At 48.6% G+C, this 18,883-nt stretch overlaps 2 protein-coding genes across 2 annotated transcripts; one reads left to right on the forward strand and one right to left on the reverse strand.

Annotated features, from left to right (window-relative positions):
• The first annotated feature begins 256 nt into the window (after positions 1-256).
• On the forward strand, positions 257-10,490 carry LOC121589026. The gene is made up of 3 exons (XM_041907587.1): positions 257-1,228; positions 6,472-6,600; positions 9,735-10,490. Exons 1-3 carry the CDS (start codon positions 832-834, stop codon positions 9,854-9,856), a joined length of 648 nt encoding a protein of 215 aa, XP_041763521.1. The 5' UTR covers positions 257-831; the 3' UTR covers positions 9,857-10,490.
• Positions 10,491-16,275: 5,785 nt separating this feature from the next.
• On the reverse strand, positions 16,276-18,846 carry LOC121587906 (zinc finger protein 35-like). Its single transcript, XM_041905224.1, has 4 exons — positions 18,303-18,846; positions 17,647-18,235; positions 16,596-17,572; positions 16,276-16,524 (listed from the first exon to the last, which is right to left on the reverse strand). The coding sequence occupies exons 1-4, from the start codon at positions 18,478-18,480 to the stop codon at positions 16,283-16,285; spliced, it is 1,986 nt and encodes a 661-aa protein (XP_041761158.1). The 5' UTR covers positions 18,481-18,846; the 3' UTR covers positions 16,276-16,282.
• Positions 18,847-18,883: the final 37 nt, after the last annotated feature.

Genomic DNA, 18,883 nt, shown 5'->3' on the forward strand with positions numbered 1-18,883 from the left:
TATGAATAATCTATAAATTTATCTTGTATAAAAAGCAGTACAAGTTCAGTACAGCAATTTTCAAGAAAAAAAAACTGCATCAAATGAATTAAACAAACGAAGCATGAAATGCGCTATAAATATGCTCTTTTCACATTTTAATTTAAAACATGTTTTTGCAAAAAGTAAAAAAAAAAAACATCCCAACCCTACGCTGTGGGGTTTGACGCACCTGATTACATTTTTGCCCGTGTGCCGCGCTCACAGTAAAACTAGCCGGCACACAAGCGTGCATTCCCTGCCCGACCGTGGTCGCGTAAACGTGGCGCTGCTCAGTGCGTAGTGAACATAAGGCGTTTGGTTACGGGCACGTGCTAGAGGCCTCCCTTTTTTTCTTCCCTAACATTTTCGTGCGCATGTATGAGTGTTGAAGAAAATGATAGTGTGCGTGTGATGTGGTTGTGTGTTCATTTTTCCCTTGTTGCCTAGGGGAGAAGGAAGTGGGCAAGTGTTCGTGGCATGATTGTATCCTTGCAGGAGCAAACTCAGAAGAAGAAAAAAACACACACGCAAGGGGATGATGTTATTTACGATTAAGCGGTGAATTTCCTTCCAGTGCTAGAATGTTTTGGGAGGAAGGGGGTTGGTTTCTTCTAATCATTTCAAGTTGAAGTTGTGAGTGTTATTTGGTGTGGCGTTAAACATTACAGTGATTCACCCCCCAAAAGGGAGCACCAACTCTACATAATCCCAGTTCGGAAGCTTCGTTTCGAAGGCGGCAAACGCACAAACCTTCCTAAAAATCAAACACACAACACACACACACACACACACACAGCTAGACCAGTTGCCATGACGCTCGCGATTTCGCGTTTGCTGCCAGTAGTGTTGGTGTTCGTTTGTGGCGCCTGTTTGTCGCAGGTGGCGCGGGCCGCCCTAGCAACGAACGAGGTGCACCTTCCGGAGGAGCAAAGCACGCACCGGCACCACGCACATCACGCGGGCCAGAAAGAGTCGCCGGAAGTACACGGCGGCAAGGTGACCTATGCGTCGCCCAATCCGGTCGCCGTTTATCACATCGAGCACAACCAGAGTGAATCGGGCGCGCGCCAATATCTGGCCGGCATGGAGGAGGCGGAACTGCGGGTGCCGGCCTGGTGCAAGCAGTGCAACGAGACAGTGATGGAATACTGTCGCTCGGGCCGATTTCTGAACGACCATTGCTGCTGTGAAAACTCGTACGCAATAGGTAAGCGAGCAGTGAAAGCAAAGAAGCGTGAGTCATTCTTAGTCGATGCGCTAGCAGTGCGCAAAGCAGCATGGTAAGAAGCGTGGTGTGACTGATTTACATATAAGCGGTCCCTGGAGCAGCAAGAACACGGTGTCCTATTAAGCACGAACAGGAAAATTAAGCTTTAAATGAGCGGTTTGCCTGTTAGTTTTCCCTTTCCGCTGCTCCCTCATGGAAAGCAAAATAGGTCACGCAATACACGTGTTGCTAGGCGATGATGTCATAAGGACGAAAGTGCCTCGGAAATCGAATGCTGACGTGGCGTTTGCCTTTTTTCCCCCCGTGGGTGTTTGTTGGCGATATCTTAACCTGCTAATCACGATTTGTAGTGTGCGATGACTTTCACGCACGCCGAGATTTGTTTTTTTTTTTTGTTTTGGATTTGGACGAAGGTGTGTTATTTGCTCTGTTGGTAAGCAGAAGTGCTCAATTCGTGCGCCGTCGATGCTGTTTGCCGTAAACATCCGATGCGTCGACCTCTTTTCTTCTTCTTTCTCTCTCACTCGGGGCGCGGTGCAGTATGCAAAAATGCACTCCTGCTCTCCCCCCCCCCCCCCCCCCTCTCTCTCTCTCTCTCTCTCTCTCTCTCTCTCTCTCTCTCTCTCTCTTTCGCATCTACACATAACCTTGATCTATTTAGTGTGTGTTTGGGATTCGTGAACGGATTAAGTTACAGTTTAGCTACGCAAGCGGAGGGTGTTTGACGATAATAGACATCCGGTTTGGGAGGGAACCATACGCCGTAACAGTTTTGTGGTGCACGGTTGTGTGTGCGCGCTTAAAACGTGCATAAATGTGCGTATTAGAGGAATATTGCAGACGCGCCCTTTCCATCACCTTCACAGCCTCTTCGCTCTAAGAACGAGGGGTTTTAATAGAGAGCGAAAAAGAGAGAAAGAGATTGGCAAATTGCATATCGTTGCGTCATGTGTCCAGCGTTTTTAAACGGGACGCCTTTTCATTTAAACGGTCGCCTGCGGTGCTAACCTACTGGGTCGTCATCTGACGGGTGTAACCTTGCCAGTGGAAAACAGGTCTCCCAATAATACTACCCCCGCGTCGCGTGTTGTGTGTGTGTGTGTGGAAAATGATGCAGCAAATGACGACAAATTGGCCACGGGGAAACAAAAGGCTCAGGCGCCCGTGGCGGCACGACGCAAGGGAGATTCACTCTTTCACCCTCACACTCTGTCTGTCGTTCGCTCGTGATGTGTCTCGTGCATGCTGCCCATTGGACAGCTTTTCCCTTCCCCACCAACGATAACGATAACGAGACACTAACGCACTAAATTGCATTTACAATTGCAAAGTTGATTAGTCGTTTGTTGTTTTCTTTCTGCTGTTTTGTGTTGTTGTTGTTTGGTTGAGAGGGAAATTGGCCCGGTCATGCCGTTCCATGCGGCGCGTGTGGTGCATCGGCACGCGCTTTCTGCCTCATCCCACACGATGCACATTGTTCAACCGTTTAAGTTGGACAAATGGCGCACCCCATTTCGTTGTTTTTTTTTTCTTCTCACCACCACCACCACCATGGGGAGAAGAACACCTTTCTTATTCTTTTCGTTCTGCTTCGGTTCCCTTTTTCCCTGGCACAGAGCCCAATCGGGTATTGGGCGAACCTGTGCGCGCACTGAGCTCTTATTGCGCAAAGCGGAGACACACGCGCGCGCGACACGCCGAATGTGCGGCAAAGAGCAGATGCGCGCAAGCAAACACACAATCGATTTGCATGACAAAATATCGAAACGATACTAAACTCGCCCCGTAACTCGCTTTTGGGTTTGCTTCGCTCGCGGGGAAGATGGCCGGAGATCGGGGAGACAGCGGTAACCGTCTGGAAGTCAAGTAACGCAGCAAAGGAAGCATCGTTTTGCGAGTGCGATTTGAAGCAAACAATAGTGTGTGAGTTTGTAACGGGGTCGAAAAAGGAACTTGAAATTGAAAAGAACACTAACCGGTGGCGGTACATTAGCGCTACCGAGGGGTGAGTTATGTGTTGCCCGATGGCTTTCTCGGAAGATATGGGGAGGGGGGAGGGGGTAGTACGGGGCGCGGGGGTAAACGTTGCCGATCGCTCTATCTATCGAATGTACGTGACCATCTCGCAGCACGAGTGGCGGTGGCGTTTTCGTGCATCAGCATGGGAGTTTCCTGCAAATCTTATCAAAAAGTCAACAAATGAAGGCAAAATCCAACTTTTTTTTTACTTCGCCTGAGTAACATGCAGGAAGCACCACCGGGAGTCTCTTTCTAAACCAAGCCCTATTTTACACAAACACACACACACACTTTATCAAAATAACGCTACCAATTCTACCGCATTGGGCAATCGAACGGCAGTCCCCGGCGGTACAGTGTTCCAGGTTCTATTTTCTTACGAATCTCTCGGCATTATCCCGCTGGGTGTGTGTGTCTGGGTGCAAGGACACAAAGAAATCATACATTTCATGCTTTTTGGGGGGGTGAGCTTAATTTATGCAACATGCGCGCGACACGTGCCCGTGCGCTAAGTCACGCAGCAACGTCAAAAAGACACGGGGAAGGTCGTTGAACTGGATGCTAGCACCTCGCAGACTGCCGGCCAGCAGCTCCCTCGCAGTGCGCCGGTTTACCCTAGGGTCCCTAATGAGACAGGAAAAAGTAGGTCTCTCCGGAGCGTCCTCCTCCTCAACACCACGGGACCAAGGGACGAACTCGACCCAGGGAAGGGAACAGACAAAAAAAAACCCCCTTCAGAACAGATGTTGGTGTGTGGGACCACATCGAAAGAAGGGGAAAAAAGAAACGCACACACACACACACATACACACCGTTTGTGGTTTGTGCGGCGTAATAAAGTGTCTGCGGACAGGAACTACAGAACGGACAGCAGGAAGGTAGTACGTGGACGTGGAGTCATGTTTTAACGTTTGTGGGGCTCTTAGTGTGTGTGTGTGTGTGTGTGTTGGTTTGAAATACGGCACAAGGACACACTTTCGACCGTTCCTTGTTTCGTGCCGACTGCTCGCACCACTTTAAGGTAAGCGACAAACCTTTTTATTCTCTACACCAATTAAACATTCCAATCACACAACCATCGCGCCTGATTCGAACAGCAGCAGCAGCAGCAATAAACTCTGGCTTCATTGAATTACTGTGCAGCTCTCCTCCATCCCAGCCATTATGCATCGCCCGGGAGAGTCGTCTTGTCCACTGCAGGCGACTCACAGCTGTGACGTCGGCCGTTGCTTCTTAATCTAACGCTCCGGCGCAGATTGATTATGACAGTTTAGAACGTGCCCAAGAGCGGCGCCGTCCACAGTCACACACACAGCCACACCGGCTCACAAACAATAGCTCCACATGTGTCGGCGGGGAGGAGAGAGAGAGAGAGAGGACAAACGGCCATAACCCATAGGTAAGACCGTTAACAGTTGATCAAGCTGTCATGGCAACTCAACTAAAAAAAACGCTCCGAACCCGGGCGATGACAATCGAAGCAGGCGTGTGCACATCTTCCGCTTCACTCGGTACGTACGCGGCCGCCATTCTCATCTTGATGCTCGTGCCCTTATTCTTGGGTGCACATACACGCACGCACACACACATGCACATTTATGAACACACCAACATTCCGCGGCCCTTGCAGTGTGCGATTTTGCAGTCGTTCAAATTTCACGATCAGTTGATCACGTCTCCCCTCGCCCGGCCCCCGGGTGTAGGTAATGCGATTTCTGGCTTGCTTTTGCCCATTAGCTACACCCAATTGTGGCCTCCCGTGTGGCCGCGGCCCGGAACAGAAGCTTCACCCCGACGACGAAGACGACGTCATTGGACATGCAGCACACGCGCGCGTTCCGTTGGGCGCGAAGGAGAGAAGCGACCGACGGCACGCGTCCGACCTAGTGTCCGACCCGCGCTGTAACTGGATGCCCTTCGGAATCCCCCCGTTGCCCCCCCCCCCCCACCCCCGTAATCTGATACCTAGATATTCTCGATATCGATATTATCTAATTCTTTTTCCCCGTTTCCCCCTTCTCTCGTTGCTTCAATGCGCAAGACGCAAAAGACTCGAGCACTGGCACTGAAGTTTTAATCCGCTTCTGATGAGTTTACGCGCATTACACCGCTGCTCCGGTCTGACGGTGCGCATCAGCAGTAGCAGTAGCACAATTAGTGAAAGATAATAACAATAATAATAACGATAAGAAATTTGTGTACGCATCGACCAATGGTGGCCAATGGTGGATTTTCACCCTCATTAGCAATTCCGGGGTCGTTTCTTGTTGGCATCGGCATCCCGTAATCGGAGACGGGCGATCGAACGCTTCTGAATTGGACGAAGACCCTCACACAGACGCGCGCGCACGTTGGCTTAGGTTAGGTTGGTTGTGAGGGGTCGGTTTGGTCGACCGGGCGAAAGTAGCGCCACAGTAGCGCGCGCATTTGGTGGCCGTGGCGCTTACGGTGGGAATTTGATGCGATACAGTAGTTACTGAGAGGAAGGATAAGGTAAAGAGGCATATTAAATTAAATGGTCATAGGAAATTCTTTTCTTTTCAAGCATATCTTCTCTCTCTCTCTCTCTCTCTCTCTCTCTCTCTCTCTCTCTCTCCCTTTTTCTCCAAGTGTGGCTTTTCATTTCACATCTTAACGGCAACAAAACACTCCTCCCAACCGTTTGTGAGGGAAGTTCAGCTCATGATCGCTTCTCGGAGTTAATTTGAACTCGTTCCAAAACACACATGCACACACAAATTGGCACACTCCAAAGTTAATATTTAAATTCCAGTAGTCCAGTGAAACGTCCTCCTCCTCCTCCTCCACCACTTCTCTTTCCTTTCTCTAATGCTACCCCCTTCCTCCCATTGCTGCTGTACACTGTGTTCCCATTTGCGATCTGGTGTTGAAACGATTTTCGATAGAGAGTGTAAATTAAAGCATTTTCCCTTCCACCTTCGCAAAACCAAAACAAATTCCCTCCATCTCTTCTCTGTAGCATGGGTGAAGAAGAAGATGGAGGGTAAGAGAGGAAAGAATCTCCTCCAAACATCCCAAAAACACGTGCTGTTGCTGCTGTTGCGTTTGATTTTTTCACAGCGCATTCGCGCCATCGAGGATCCCGTTGCCCCAGACACACAGCGCGTAGAGTGACTCATGTCCCTTTGTTGCCTCTGCCTTAGTGATTATCGTTTTTTTCTCCTTCTTTTTTTTCCTTCCAGAGCAACTGCCATGGATACCTCACACCTGCTACCGTGAGCAGAACCCAAAGTGTGAGGTGAACGCCGGATCTTGCCCGAAGTATCGCGCGATCAAAGTATGCTGCTGCGATCCGGCTACCAAGCAGGAATGTAAGTAACCAACGTTCAGCAAAGGGGAGAGGTGTTTATTTAACCTTAAATAGATCGATAACGAGCAAACACACACACACACACACACGAGGCGGGAGGTTTTCCTTCGGGGCGGGAGAACACTTTTCCGATATGAACTTCACCCAGATTAGCATCTCTTTCATCCCGGGAGAGGGCGTGTGGCTTAACCACACAAAGACACAAACCAGAAGCCGCGCGATTCCCACTTAAAAGGCACGCGGCCTCCCCTGCACATCTTCAATGGAACAAGTGGAGACTCATAATCATCATCATCATCATCATCGCAGCTCATAATCAAAGGAAGAATCTCTGCAGCAGATACAGCAGTGGAAGAAGAAGACGCAGGAAAACGATTTAGTTTAATAGTTGGCCCTCTTGTGGGTAGAGAACTGCTACTGCACCTACAAACCTCAATAGATTGCGGGGGGTGGCCATCAGTAGTAGGTCGTCTTTTGGAGTGCAAATTGCATTCCCCCCGGGACCCACACCAGCCCCCCCGATAGTTGTGTGCTGCAAAAACTGACCAGATCGCCGTTTTTCGGAAGATCATGATGATTGCATTGACGCGCTTTATCTCGAGGCAATGTAAAGGGGGTCGGAGAGCTCTGTGTGTGTGTGAGGAGAGGGTGTAAATATTTACGCACATAAAACCCGGGCGGGTACGGGATTTAGAATCGACACAGTTTCATTTTAGGCTAATGATTATTGCAACCTCCGCCGAAAGAACTGCACATCCTCGTCCGGTGCTGGTTGGTGTCAAGATTTTACGACACAACAACACACAAGACACGACTGCAGGCATGTATTGAGCTGTATTGTTTACGAGGCAAGCGCACAGAACAGGCGGCTTGTCTAATTTCCCTTTACCCAGGCGGGGAACCCTTGGGACGTACCTACGCGCCACCGCGCACTGGTTGGTTGGGAGCGCGATGATTACGATGTTGTGTGGTGTGTTCCGGAGAGCGCGGGAAGAGAAAAGCAAAAAAAAAAGGAAATAGATCCGGTTTTACGACGCCACAAAACCAACACCACGTACAAGCGTAAAGCGCGGCGCGTGAACGACAGTTGGCAAAATAGCTGCTAAATACGTCGGTGCGAACCGAGCCGCATGGGTCTTTCTTCCCCCTCCCCTCCCCAGCCGGTTAGTTTAATTTATGATTGATTTTTGAACATACATTTGTGGGTGATAAAACCCCAGCGTTTTGAAGCATACACGTAACCAGGGGCAGCAATGGGGAGGGAGAGTGAGCTTATGGAATGTTTCTTTGCCTTACATTCCGATTTCACGACAGTGGTGTGCTCATGATCGTGTCATGATCACTCGGGCTCTAGCACAGCACAGAACGTTCTAAAAAGGTGTAGCAGGGAAGCAGGATAGGGATGACGTTGAATTGGGTCGCGGTTGCGAAAAAAAAACACTTGGGAAGAAAATATTTAAATCACCGTTTACCCTCGCCCATCTTTCGTCAGCTGGATTGAAAACCTCCGGGCAGTGGTTTTTGAGTGTGTGGAACGCACATTTCCAACAAGACGTTAATCATTATTTTCCATCCGAGACGCGGGTATCTGTGGCGTATCAAAGGAAGGGTGGGGGGAGGGGGATAGATTTGTGAACTGCCGACAGACTCAACGCCGGCACAGATCGGTGGACGGGTTTTCCTTCAGATGCATCACTACACTTCCAACCCCATGCCAAGCGCTGGTGTGTTAGTCTGCCGGGCGAGCATTTAACACCTCAGTGTTTATTGGAGGACTTTACCTTCAACTGCGCCACTCGATTGACTGCTGCTGCTGCTGGTGAGGTACACAAGGGGGTAAAAAGGGATGATGTTCTGTCGGGCGCTAGAGAGCGCTCTTAAACAAACAACCTGTACGCCATGCATGCATACACACCAGCCAAAACCAGTGATGGTAACATACAACACTGGAAATAGATCATGTGACGACGACGACGACGATTCGATCATCAAAGAAGAAAGGGACGGGCAAGAAGAGAAGCGTTAGGGGATGCGACCGAAAGGGTGGTAACCGTTTGTCACTTGGTCTGGTAAATATTGGGAATGTGGAATCCGTTCTCCGGTTGGGATGTTGTTGTGTGCACTGTCCGATCAGCGATCGTAACATCGGGCTGCGATCTTTGCGGAGAGATAGATAAGCAGTAGGTATAAGATCTGGTACCAGAATTTAATGATACACTGTATGTAGACAAGAATCAAACATAAGAACCTTTTCTGCTATAAATGCTCTACCCCCAGACCGTCCTATATAGGGCCAAGTGAATGTGAAGAGTTTAAAAAAAGAGCCTAAAGGCGTGTTATCACATAGCGCATTTTGGTACGCATGCAAACAAACCTCTCCGAAGCAACAATCGTGCAGTGGGGGGGAGGCCTATACAACCACCATTAATCATGAGTAATGATATCATGCTAAACGGATTGTAAAAATGGCCCCTTATCACCAACCCAACTCCAATGGTTCATATCTCGCCATGTGTGGTGTTAGAGTTTTGCATCATTCGTAGAGATTGTAGTAGAAAAAAAAAACAAACAAACACAAGAGCAAGTTAATTTTCGTTTCATTTCGTATCTCGTTCTCCTGCGCTTCTATTCTAAAGGTGACTAAACCATAAGCCACGTGCTGCTCTCGCGCTGATATTACGGCGCCCCGTGCGTACTGACAGCAAAGCGGCTTGTCGCGTTAACATTCGCGCATTGGGTGGTGACCACCGCAAAGCCTATGATTGCTGTGATCCATATTCTTCGAACCGGAGGCCTTGGCGCATGGCTTCCTTTTCACGTTAGTAGGGGGGGAGAGAGAAAAAAACTAATCCATTAGTAGTGTTAGTTTTGCATTTTTTCACATTTCGTAACCTAATGCCTAGTTGTCCAAGGGCCACAGCGTGCGGTTTTTCAGTCCCGCCTGTCGCCGGCAAATGGTTCGTATCAGTGTGGAGTAGGGTTTAAGTGAGTCGTTTTGTTTTTTGTTTCCCCTCCCCCCCTCCCTTCTAACCTCCACGATCTGTGTGAAGGTTTTAGAAAAGGGTCTCAGGTTGAGAAAACATCTCAAACGATTAGAGATTTATTCCTCTTTTTTTTTTAATTTTTCTTCCACAGATAAAAACAAATATTCGTCCGCCATCAAACCGGTGGGAGCCGGTACCGGACAGCTACTTACACTGGTATGCGTTCTGCGTGTCGTCGCCCAGTTTGTGACATCGCTGGTTGATTGGAGCTAGCCAGCAGCTTCCTAGTGGATCCGGCTGACATCCGAAAAAGGAAGGAAAGCTGTTCGCGCGTACTTAAAGTGACCTTAGGAACGCTTTGCCTTTCGCGCTCGTGATGGAAGGTTGCAGATTTTTATTTTACACGTTTGAACGAAACAGTTGGATAGGATTCGAACATTCACGCGTGATGTAACGGCAGCATTCCTTGTGTGATTATTGCAATAATTGGAACCCAGTATCGAAAAGTGCTCGCGATTGGTGTACAACGCCATTGCGGGACGGTAAAAATGCACCAACTTTTTGTTCGTTTGTTTGCTCTTGTTTGTTTTGTTGATTTGTTCTGTGTTCTCGAACACGATTACCACACATCGAAATTGTGGAGAGATGATTTAATTAAAAAAAAAGAATCCATCGAACAATGTGTGTTTGGTCCTGTAACAAAATTATTGCATCTAGATCATTAGTAATTAGCATAAGTTACCAAAACGAAGCTTTGTCTGAGGACTTTGGTTGTACAGCAATACCAAAGCAATGCCAAAACAGATAAGTAAATGTAACGAGAGAAGCTAGTTCAATTGGCGTATTGTACGAAACTAAAGTAAATAAACTAAACAAGATCTATGTGATCCATAAATGTGATGTATAAACTAGTGAATTTATAGTTTGTTTTTTTTTTAATGGTATAGATTTTATGAAAAATGATGACAGTTACCTTATTTCCATGTTTAAATGCAGCAGTTTTAGAAACGCAAGTTTCACATCAGGATGGATATTTATGTCTTGACATTGTGACTTGGCTACAACTAGGAAAAAAACAGAAAACAATCCATCATAAACGGATATTTTAAAATGAGACCAGTATGGCGACGTGCAACTCACGTATAGATGGCGCTGGCACTGTGGGTGCCCTACCCCCCCAACCGACACCCAACCGCCCAACCGACAATTTCAAAAATTTTCGACGTCGCTTTTAAGTACTTGCGACGTCGGTTTTGACGTATTGCGACGGTTTTGCGACGGAAAAAGCTCGCCTGGTGTGCGTGTCCTACCCTTCCCTCCCTCACTGACCCCACGGTAACTTTCCTCATGCGTGTTTCAGCTGAGGCTGCGCTCTGGCAGCAATCGAACACGACTTCGAACATGAAAATTGTATGGGATTTAACTAATAACCAACAAATCGATTGGTGCTAGTGCGCCGGCTGATCGGTGGCTTTTTAATGAAATGAACCCGACGTTAAATAAAACGGCTACGTGAGCGTAGGGCCAGTAACCCAGTCTTACGGAAAATACGACTATGGAAAGCACCAGGAATTTTTGAAACGGTCCCAACGATACCGATCCTACGCAATGCCCCACGACAACGATCAAAAATGGGCTCATGGAACGTAGGCACTCTTAGCAAAGCCGGAGCCTTGAAACAATTTGATGACGCCCTAGCCACACTGAACATGGACCTCGTAGCTCTACAAGAAATGGAAATGGTGGCTAGGGAACGGTGTACACAACAGGCGTGGTAAGCAATGCTACGACATCTACTAAAGCTGCCACAACCGCCACCGCGTGCTCGGAACGGGTTTCGCCGTAGGTCTGAAAACCTTCATCAGGTAAGTATCGGCCAGAACTGTTTATTGTCGTTCAGGTATAGCGGTAAGCCATCGAAGAAAAAATTGATTGCAAATCCATTGTCGGTAGGAGGCAAGTTTCTAGAATATTAACAAAAATTAGGTACAGAAGCACACAAGTCCACAGAATACTTAGTTTTGTAGCCACTAAGCATTTACCGGAAATAATTTATCAAACAAGTTCCTACACCCCGGTACCAGAACTCTCCTCCATCAATCTGCTGCGTTATCGTTGTTTTTATCACTGCATCTTCCGGTGGCTTCAGGAAGGTGCGCGTTTGCATTGTGGGTTTGCCCTGTTTCGAGGGCTCACAGTCGCAGACCATCCTCCCACGAAACTTCCGCTAACGAGTCATCATACAGCTGTTCTTCCTCCTCCATCATACTGCCATCGGATGAGTTGTCCTCATCGCTGTGGCCGTATTCTGCCGGTCGTTCTTTCTCTTCGCTGCTGTCTTCCAAATCATCCAAACAGGTGTCTGCAAGTAACGAACATAAATTAACGAGCAAGTAACGAACATGTTAAATTAGAATCGGCTTCCAAATGGAGACAGCTTCGGCATTGCCATATAAATAGACGTTTGGGTCCAATCATACTATGTATTGATGACCGCAAAAAATTAAAAAAAATACTTGTAAAAGATACATTCTCATGGAGATTCCCGGACTGATTTCGCTTCTAAAACTTCTTTTTTCAATTCAAGAACTAATTCACATTCCGGAGCTAATTCTAATTCTGGAGTCAATTATGATTCCATTATCGGGGAAAATTGCGATTCCCAGGTCAATTCCGATTCCAGAGCCGATTCTGATTGCGGAATCGATTCCGGAGCCGGCTCGGGAATCGGCTACGGAGTCAACTCTGGAATCGGCTCCGTAGTCAAATTCGGAATCGGAATCGGCTCCGGAATTGATTCCGAACACGGAATCCGAATCGGGTAGGTCCGATTCCGAGCTCCCACCACTAGAGTAAAGGACGGGTAGAGAAAATGAGCGAGATGCAGCGAGTAGGAACGTCAAAAACTGGCGTCGAGCGGGTTTTGTTTACATTCCGCCATTTGTGTAATCTCGCTTGGGCAGTAAAATGTGACAAAATTGAACCGGCTCAAAACACCATGATTTCGCTTACCTTTCGTAGTTTTTCACTCGTCTGCCTATTGCTTGCCGTGTGCCGGACAGGTGATTGCAAGCACGATCCGAAATGGATAAAACCGGGCGCCCTGGATCGTTGGGGACAGCAGCAGCAGAAGGAGCGCTCACGGGAAACCCCTTCCAGCGATGCGTCGTGCGAGGCGGAACCAGTGGTATGTGATTGTCCGCCAGTGCCGGAGCCAGCGCCACCCTTACCCTGCAGCTCGGACGTCACCGAAGACCAGCGACTGTCCTTGGTTTTCTACCGGAAGCTAGTCAGGACGCTGTTCGCACGCGACACTCTGGCGGTCGATCCGGCGGCGGAAGATTTCCTCACAACCGGTCTGGCGATACGCATCTCAACCCGTCAGCTGGAGAAGCTGCTGGACGAATCGACCTCGGCCCGCGAGCTTAATTTGATGGTGTCAGCAATCTTGGAACAGTCGGAAAACACTCGACAGTCGGTAGTTTTCCGCGAAAATCAATGTGAACGTTTGTACGACTTTCTGATGCAACTGTTCGAGTCGCAGTTCTTGCACAGCCTACTGCCAGTACTGCTGCTGATTGCCGGTTGCTACACTGTCCGGGTGATTGCTCGCATTACACATCTGCATCCATTGATAGTGTTCCTGCTGCTCATCTTAAGCATCACGGTGTGCAAGAAGTGGAAGGAATGCAACGAAAATTTGGCCCGCAAAACGTTGGAAAGCATGGAAGCTCCTCCTGCGACCCACTGGACGTCTATATTTGGAACGTTACGTTCCTGGAAGGATGGCGGTACGCCGCTGCCGATATGTGATCCGTTGCAGGTGCTGGTGGAATCGACCGTTTCAATACAGGCCGTCTACTTCAAGAGCATGTTCAGTGAGTTCTATGGCGCATACACCGAATACACAAAAGATGCTGGATGGTTTGAGAGATCCATAATCGGCCTATTGATGCTGGGATTTGCGTACATTCTTATCACGGCACTCGTTAACGTGGGTATAAGCAGTGGCTTTCAGATGTTCGGTACCATGGTTACCAACACATTGCGATCATCCGGACCAGCCAACAATAATGACCAGCAGCAGCAGCAGCAGCAGCAACAACAACAATTGCCGACGGTGAATTTAAACTTTCACATCAGTGAAGGAGCCGCACGATCGATTTCGGTGGCCGAAATGTTGCGACAAGAGAGCCAGCGAATCGAGGTAGTGTCGGAGGAAGTTGCCGCACCGGTGCAAGCGATTGAGGAAGCTACAACCGCGGAGGCAAACTGTTCGGAAGCCACCACTAAGGAAGCTACGAAGAAATCAGAAGAAGTTCCCGCGGAAAACGCGAACGATGTAAAGTGATTATTTTGTGTTTAAGATAAGGCTAGTGCGTAATGCTTAGGTGTGGTCATTGATGAGATAAGTGCCGCCTGCTGTCATAGATTATTAGTGCTTTCTTCAACGTGTATAGTACCCCATTTTTCTATGGAACAGTTATCAAATCGTTAGGGATAAGCTCTCCCCCTGTATATTATATCCGGCATGGTCCGATGTGCGAGTAGAGTAATCGTGCTCGACACTGTAAAGTTGCGGTAAGAGCAACGCGAATCGAAACAACATGCTTTCGTTCACCATTCGTAGTGTATCGTTCGTCTGCATATTGCTTGTCGTGTGTCTTCGTATAGTGGATTGCAGACATGACCCGAAATGGATTAAAACTGGCGCACTAGATCGTTGGGGACAGCAGTAGCAGCAACATCAGAAGGAGCGTTCACGGGAAAACCCTCCCAACGATGCATCATGCGGTGCGGAACCAACGGTATGTGATTGTCCGCATGCGGATGAATCAGCCTCGTCCATACCCTGCAGCCCAGACATCAGCGAAGATCAACGAATGGCCTTGATTTTCTACCGCAAGCTACTCAAAACGCTGTTTGCACGCAACATTCCCGAACCACCGACGAAAAATGTCCACACGATCGATCTATCCCTACGCATCTCAGCGCGCGAACAAGCGAAGCTGCTGGACGAATCGACCTCGGCCCGTGAGCTTAACTGGATAGTGTCGGCAGTACTGCAGCAGTCCGACAAAGCTCGGCAATTGTCGCTTATCCGGGAGCAACAATGCGAACGTGTGTACGACTTTCTGATGCAACTGTTCGAGTCAAAATTCGTGGACGGTTTACTACTGCCGGCATTGCTGGTAATCGCCGGTTGCTACGCTATCCGGGTGATTGCTCGCATCACGCGACTCAAGCATTTCACAGTGTTCCTGCTGCTCATCTTAAGCATCACGGTGTGCAAGAAGTGGAAGGAATGCAACGAAAATTTGGCCCGACAATCATTGGAAGGCATGGAAACACCGCCTCCGAGCCGCTGGACGTCTATATTTGGAATGTTTCATTCCCGAAAGGATGACGCTGGGCCGCTCCCAATCTGTGACCCATTGCAGGTGCTGGTGGAATCAACGGTTTGGATACAGGCTGTCTATTTAAAGAGCTTATTCAGGGAGTACATCAATACATACACCGATATCACAAAGGATGTAGTATGGTGGCAGGCGATACTCATCGGTCTGTTAATGTTGGGATTTACGTACATTGTAATCACGACCCTCGTTCCCATAAGCATTCGCAGTGGATTTGAAATGTTCGGGACGGTAGTTTCCAGCAGATTCCGATCATCTAGGCCACTCGATAATAATGGCCAACAGCAGCAGCAGCAACCACTACCAACGGTTAATTTGAACTTCAACATCCGTGACGGACCAGCACGATCGGTTACGGTGAGCGAAATGTTGCCACAGGCAGGCCAGCGAATCGAGATAGTGTCGGAGCAGGTAGCGGCACCAGTGCAACCACTCGAAGCAACTAAACCGTCTAACGTAGGGGCAAAGTGCGTACGGAAAAAACCGGAAGAAGTGACGACCATGTACAACCGAAGTGATGTAAAGTGATTCATCTGTGTGAGAACAGGGCGTGGATGTAAAGGCGATTTATGTTTGTGTCTGTTGAGATAAGTGGCGCTTTTGTTCTTTGACTATGTATATACAGCGCTTGTTTGAGTGTGTTATTGTAGTTCCATTTCGGATGCGTTTTACGAGATGTCCTCAGCGCAAACAATCGTGTAATTTCTCTTTTCTCTTCAGATCGAATGCTTCTTTATGTTTGTTTGTAAAAAAATAATATCTGCCAATGGTGTGTGCTTTATGATTCGAAAAAAATAATATAAGTTCCTTTCGATTTTAATAAAACGTGTCATTATTTCGTACGCTAAGGATAAAGTTCCATCCATTACTTCGTTTGGTACAGTTCTCGCATTTAAGTTTGTTAATGTTCAGTTCAGTATGACGTCAACGTCATTTTATGTTACGTTTATAAAATAGAAAATTCTCTCATCCTTTCTCACGCACACACGCACACACACACAGACACAGACACAATTGTAATAAAATCCCAATTGTCTCTTAAATGCCTCTTTTGCACTGCTTATCTAATCACTAGCCTATTATTGGACTTACAAGAATTCTGCTGAATTGAGCATTTGGATTTAGATAAGATAGAATATCTAAAAAGTATACCTCACGCCAATAATCCAGTTCTCATCCACCATATGATTTTTCAATCGATTTGGTACCAAGACGCAAGACCGATCTCTGCCGCTGTTTGGTAAACATCCTGTGGGTTTGCCTTCCCAGTAATCCTTTACCGTCATTCGCCAATCGAAACCGGAACGGTACCACTGTCCGATGGCAACTTGGAGCTTCCGGCGAGAAACGGTGCGGGATTGGTCAGGTGTATGAAGTGTGGATTGATAAGCCGAAACTGTTGCTCCTCGCTGTTGTTGCTGCAGAACGATACCATAGCGGGCAGAATGGGTAGATGTGCATCGTACAGTAGCGTACCACTGAACGTTTCTTCCTCGCAGCTCGACAATGCATTGCTGGGGAGTTCTGTGTAAAGGAAAAGCGGAAAAAAGTGTAAGCAGACTTCTAGTAGCTACTTTTGAAAAAGCTTCCTCTACCTTGCGTGATGAGATCGTTGCAAACGCTGGACTGGTCCGCCATCGGGCTTCTTACACTAAAATCACAATCCACTTCCGGCTGAAGCAGACTACCACCGTTGAGCGTGCGCTCCGGTACGTCGACGGCATTGGTGCCGCCGAGCTGCTCCAACGGCTCCGGAATGCTAAGCTTCGATTCGTCGGACGGTAAGCACTGAAAGATGTCCTCCATCTCGTCTGCCAGCGGCTGCAGCAGATCTTCCTTACAAACTAGATTGAGATCAATGTTGGAACTTTCGCTAAAGTACGGCAACGATTCGTCCTTCAGCACATCGGGCAGCGGTATGATGGGCCGTTGCTTAACCGCTGCTCGCTTTTTCACCTTTTCGCCCGCACCACCGGCGGTTACGCTCGCTTCGGGCGGGACCGGCGGTTGCTCCTTCTTGCGCACCCCCCGATCGACGGGTAGCTTTTTCTTCGTCATAAACTTCGGCACACTGTCCAGCTTTTCGCCGGTCCGGTGATCCACCTTGTGCCGGCGACGGATGTGCTTCAGCCAGTTCGGGAAGTTGGTGAAATCGCGCGTACAATATTTGCACTTGAACGGCCGCAGCCCCGAGTGGATGTTGCTGTGCTGCCGCAGCTTGGAGCTGCTGAGAAAGCCTTTGTTGCACTCGGTGCACACGAACGGTCGCTCGTTGTTGTGGACGGCGGAGTGTACCTTGAGGCAGCGCTCCGTTTTGTAGCATTTGCCGCACAGCTCACAGCGGTAGGGCCGCTCCTGGGAGTGGTAGTTGAGGTGCCGCTGCAGGTGTGCCTTTTCGCAGAACGCTTTATCACACTGGCCGCACTGGAAGGGCCGCTCGGTGAGGTGCGTTTTGTGGTGATGAATGAGGTTGATCTTCTGCACGAACGTGCGGTCACACTCGGGGCACGAGAACTTTGGGCTTTCGGAGTGTATTTTACGGTGCGAGTAAAGGCTACCGGTGGAAAGCAATCTGAATGGGGCGAGAAAGAAAGGAAGCATTTAACTATTACATTTCGAGCTTGCAGGTCATCGCCGTACACGTACTTCCCACAGTCCGGACACTCGACCAGCTGCTTTGGTGCGCGATGAAGCTTTCGGGAATGTTCTTTGAATTCGGCCTGCGTAGCAAAGGTGGCATCACAGCGGGGGCAGGGTATGACCTGCTCGTTTCCATCGCCGCCATTCTTCGCCGCACTGCGCTCCTTGGACGTGCCGGAACCATTGCTGCCAGGGGGCTGGTGGATGTTTTGATGGCGCGTGAGATCAGACTTTTGGTGGAACGTTTTGGAGCACTCGGGGCAGGTAAAGCGCTGGTTGGCGCTGTGCCGGTAGCTGTGCAGCTGGTACGCCCGGTACTGTTTGATGCGCTTGTCGCACACCGGACACTCGTAAACTGGTTCCTGTTGATAGTTGGTGCGATAGTGCAGCTCATACGCCGCACGGGAGGTAAACGTTTTCTCACAGTTACAGCATTTGATGGTCACTTTGCTCGGCTTCTTATCGTGCCCTTCCCGGTCCGTCGTTTGTTCGAGGTTTCCCTCCTCTACCGCCTTGCGTAGCGGTACACCATTCGTGTCGAAATACTTGGTGGGGGAAGGGTTTTGCGGCTCCATCACCAGCTTCAAGTCATTGCCTAAAAACACGAAATAGAAGAAACGTGAAACAACTGCAGCATACTAGCAGGTTGCGACAATACCTACCACCAACGAGTTCCTTTTGCTTACTGCTGCCATTGACAACGCTTTTCTTCACTTTCTCATCCTGTGTTGCCGTTTTAGGTCCTCGCGGGGGTGACTCTTTCCGTTCTTCGTGCGATATTTCCGGCGGGCACTTCACTGTAACCGCATCTTCCATGGTGTGTTTGCCCAAAAGGTGCATAGGACTTGTAATGTGCCCCACCCGTTTCTAACCAAAATCAAAACAAACAAACCGGGAAATCGCCACAGACGGACACCGAACGCAATCAAAACACCACACACACACACACACACACACACCCTCCGCAGCCAACCGAGAAAAGTGAGGTTATGTTTGGTGTGAGCGGAAAAACTTTACCGCTGCTTAGATTGCCTTCAACTGGACTGTATCGACTGAACTTTATGCTCCCCACACACTTGTTAACTTGCGCAACAATATTACACTAATATTAGCCGGAACGGTTTCATAGAACACAGAAAAAAATGTATTATTTTACACACAACATCAAAACAAACAATCACTGGCGGGTAGCCATCTTTCTTTTCTACCACTTGCTCTTCTCCTGTCTGATTTCTTCTTCTTC

The sequence above is a fragment of the Anopheles merus genome, chromosome 2R (assembly GCF_017562075.2).
Source record: "Anopheles merus strain MAF chromosome 2R, AmerM5.1, whole genome shotgun sequence".
In the NCBI taxonomy this organism is placed as follows: Eukaryota; Metazoa; Arthropoda; class Insecta; order Diptera; family Culicidae; genus Anopheles; species Anopheles merus.